Genomic DNA, 3,681 nt, shown 5'->3' on the forward strand with positions numbered 1-3,681 from the left:
ATGAATGATTGGCATCTGCGTGAATTTAGCTAATAGATTTGACTTAATGTAATAATCGTCCAACGCTGATGAAAGAAAATTAGGTTTGCATTAGTTCGACTCAAGTAGCTAATATCAGAATATGGAAAAAAATAAAATAAATTGCATATATCTCCCAAAACAAATTTGAGTATCCTACGTACACCTTGCTCGTATTTTTTTGTTAATCATTTAACAATACGAATTTATGTTTTATTCAATGTTGTTTGAAAATTAACATTACGAGCAATACGAAGTTAAGTTTGTTTGGAAAGCAGCCATTACACTTTCACTCTTGGGTAATCAATATGAAACTGTAATTCGAGTATACGGAACTGTTGAAAGTGAGCGCAGAAAACAAAAATGAGTGATGCACAAAAATAGCAATATCACATTTGAAGTAGGCCTACAAAACTACCATAAGTGATGTTTCAAATATGACTTATCAAATTAATATAACAGTTTTTATTTATGGAATAGATATAACTGTATAAGAAAAATACTATTCCTTAAATATTAAACACTGATTTTTTCATTTGCTTGTAATAATCTTTTTATCGAATTAGCAGATTAAGCTATTGTAGTTTAAAATGGCATCCAATAATCCAAATATGGGTTATCAACAACAAGGATATTATCCCCCTCCAACCCAAGCAGGCGGTTATACGGGGCAGTATCAACAACAGCCTCAGCAATATCAGCAACAACCTCAGCAATATCAACAACAACCTGGCTATGCCCCTCTGCCGCAAGGGCCATACCAGCCCCAGCCTGGCTATGCTCCTGCTGGTCAGGTCCCCCCAAATGCATATGCCCCTCCAGGTGCCGCTGCACCCCCACAGGCCTATCCTGCAGCATCTGGTGACCAAGGGCAAGTGACTGAAAAGACCCCATGGAACCCAAACCAAGCGACAGCATACAGTGGGCCCGATTTGCCAACTGATGATGTGATGGAAAATCAGGCTGGAGATGCACCTGCTACTGCTCCACCACCAAGCTATGATCTAGCTGTTTCTGGATATGAAAATGTTGGGGTCACATCAGATAATCCAGTTGGCCCTCCTCCTGCATATGAACCCTCTGAAATGGTGGAAGCCAAAGTAGATACATCAAAGATGCCAACTATTTCAGATGATGAAGCGAGAGATGCGTTGTTGGTGCTTGTTAATAAAAGTGCATGCTGGGGAGCTGGAGCGGCAAAGAAAATGAAATTGAAAGATATGATTGCAACTAATGCATATCACTATACTCTCGAAACATACACTGAAGGTCGCACAACCAAGTATGCTCAAACCCCTTTCAGAGGTGGTTATGTTGATGGTCCTGAAAATGGTCAGGCACCGCTTCCATGGGAAATCTCATGTAATTCTACTGCTCTTTTTAAAACTGAGCAGCATAAGATTCCAGTACCACACACTGAAGTTGTTAAGACATGTAATTGTTGTTGGGGACGCGGATTCAATCGTTGCACAAGATGTCATGGAAGAGGAAATGTCAGGTGCTCGTTTTGTCATGGTTCTGGCACAAGACATGTTCATAATTCAGATGGCCATTCACATCACGCCCAATGTACTTCTTGCCATGGCCGTGGAAGAAAGCGATGTATTACTTGCCATGGATCGGGATGTGTTTTGTGCATTGTTTGTGCTGGGTATGGCAATGTAAAGCAATTTATTCAGCTTACTGTATTGTTTACAAATCGTTTGAGCGATCACATTGTGGAGCGCACCGATTTACCAAATGAGCTCATCAGAAATGTTCAAGGAGATGAAATTTTCCAGCAAACGTATCCCCGAGTCAGCCCAATTGAGAATTTTTTTGAAACGGAAATAAACCAGAGATCTTTGCAGCTAGTCAATACTCATGCATCCTCATGGCCAGCGGAACGTATCTTACAACAGAGGCATGTTCTACGTTCAGTTCCCGTGCATGAATGCCATTTTGAATTTAAGGATAAACCAGGTCGTTTCTGGGTTTATGGTCACCAACGTGAGGTATATACAACAGATTACCCTCACACTTGCTGTTGTTGTCAGTGTGCTATTCTCTAAATAACAGTCCTCAGTTTTCCAATCAAAAATGATCAATGGAGAAATTATAACTTGTTTATATTATATTTTGTTTTTACAACTGATTATGAGAAATACAGAGAACTGTTTTTGATGCATGGTGATTTTGAACAATGTTTTTTTTTATATATATGACAATTTCAAAAAGCATGGTGAATAACAAAATATGATTTTTCTCTCATGATATTCCTATTTTTGAATGTGGTTCCGTCGCTTATCTAATCTATGTGCAATATGTACAAAACTTTAACACTAGCCAAAGTAAATATTTGTAGTTATGCTCTGCAGTATTTTAGTTGCTTAAAATACATTATAGATGTTATTTCTTACGTTTATATTAGCGATGTTCAGGACTGAATGATTTATGAATCGAAATAAGTAAAACTTCACCTTCAATATATTTAAGACTGCTTTTGTTATATATATTTTACCTGTCACTTGTATCATATCTGATTTTAATTGGTTGGAAAGAAATCCTAATCAGCTTATATATATATATATATATGACCAATATCTAGTTTAATGCTATATTCTGACTGTCATAACAACTTTATACATATCCTTAATGCTTCCTGACGATTGCATGTGATACTCGAATGTCATACAGTCATACTATACAGATTTTTAACTAACTAATGATTCTTTCTGGTTTTTATTAACTTTTTTTGATTTCTTAATAAGAAAAGAACCATTATTATACATTTGTATATGGATCAACCGATCAACACATACCTTGAGCACCATTGCTACCTGTAAAATATCTCAAAACAACATTTTTTGATTTCTTCACATATAAAAGTCAAATCCTTTTTTTGATTGCTTCACCCTAATACCCATATAATATACAGTATTGTAATTCTCAAAGTCCGTTTTATATATGCTTAGCAGCTTAGTTATTATCTTTTATTTCACATTTCTTTGCAGAAATTGATTCTTTCCTAAAGGTGCACTATATTTAAAAAAAAATTGCTTTTGCTATTTCCCATAAAATGTAATTATAGGGGAATTTTAGGCATTACAATCGAACTTGAAATTGTAAATTATTTTCATAATTAAATTAATTCACCCTTCAGAAATCAGAAAATATAGGTATTGAAATAATGGAAGATCTGATTATGGGCTTTTTGACAGGTTATGGAGTAAGAGTTTTTATTCAAAATTCTGCACGGATTTATAGTTTATTAGCTGCGTGCTATCTGTAAATTATTATTATTTGTGTTCAGGTTTCATTTGCCTACATGCCTTTGCCTGTACAATGCCTATGCTGCTTCCGTGAAGATTTATTTCATGCTAATATCATTCAGCAGTTTTATTAATTTCATATATATGTAAAATAAAGACCTCATAATTAAGAAAATTTGTTTCTGTTCAAGTTGGATTCAATTTGGGAATGATATATGGGATACAAAGATTGCAAGTTTTGGCCAGGAAATGAGTTGTTGGGCCAAATGAATGTCGCCGTGTGGTTTCCGACTTCCCACGAAGTATTTCTGAAAGCTGCTTTTAACATGAACGAGAATGTATATGTCGCAGGTAGGACTGGGCATTTTTGAATACATTGTGATTTTTAGAATCGAATAGAATATTTTTTTTT

The 3,681-nt window shown here is 35.5% G+C and overlaps 1 protein-coding gene across 1 annotated transcript; it reads left to right on the forward strand.

Moving 5' to 3' along the window:
- Positions 1–294: 294 nt before the first annotated feature.
- LOC120329949 (protein SSUH2 homolog) lies at positions 295–3,681 on the forward strand. The gene has a single exon (XM_039396756.2). It carries the CDS (start codon positions 609–611, stop codon positions 2,067–2,069), a length of 1,461 nt encoding a protein of 486 aa, XP_039252690.2. The 5' UTR covers positions 295–608; the 3' UTR covers positions 2,070–3,681.

The sequence above is a fragment of the Styela clava genome, chromosome 12 (genome assembly GCF_964204865.1).
Source record: "Styela clava chromosome 12, kaStyClav1.hap1.2, whole genome shotgun sequence".
NCBI lineage: Eukaryota > Metazoa > Chordata > Ascidiacea > Stolidobranchia > Styelidae > Styela > Styela clava.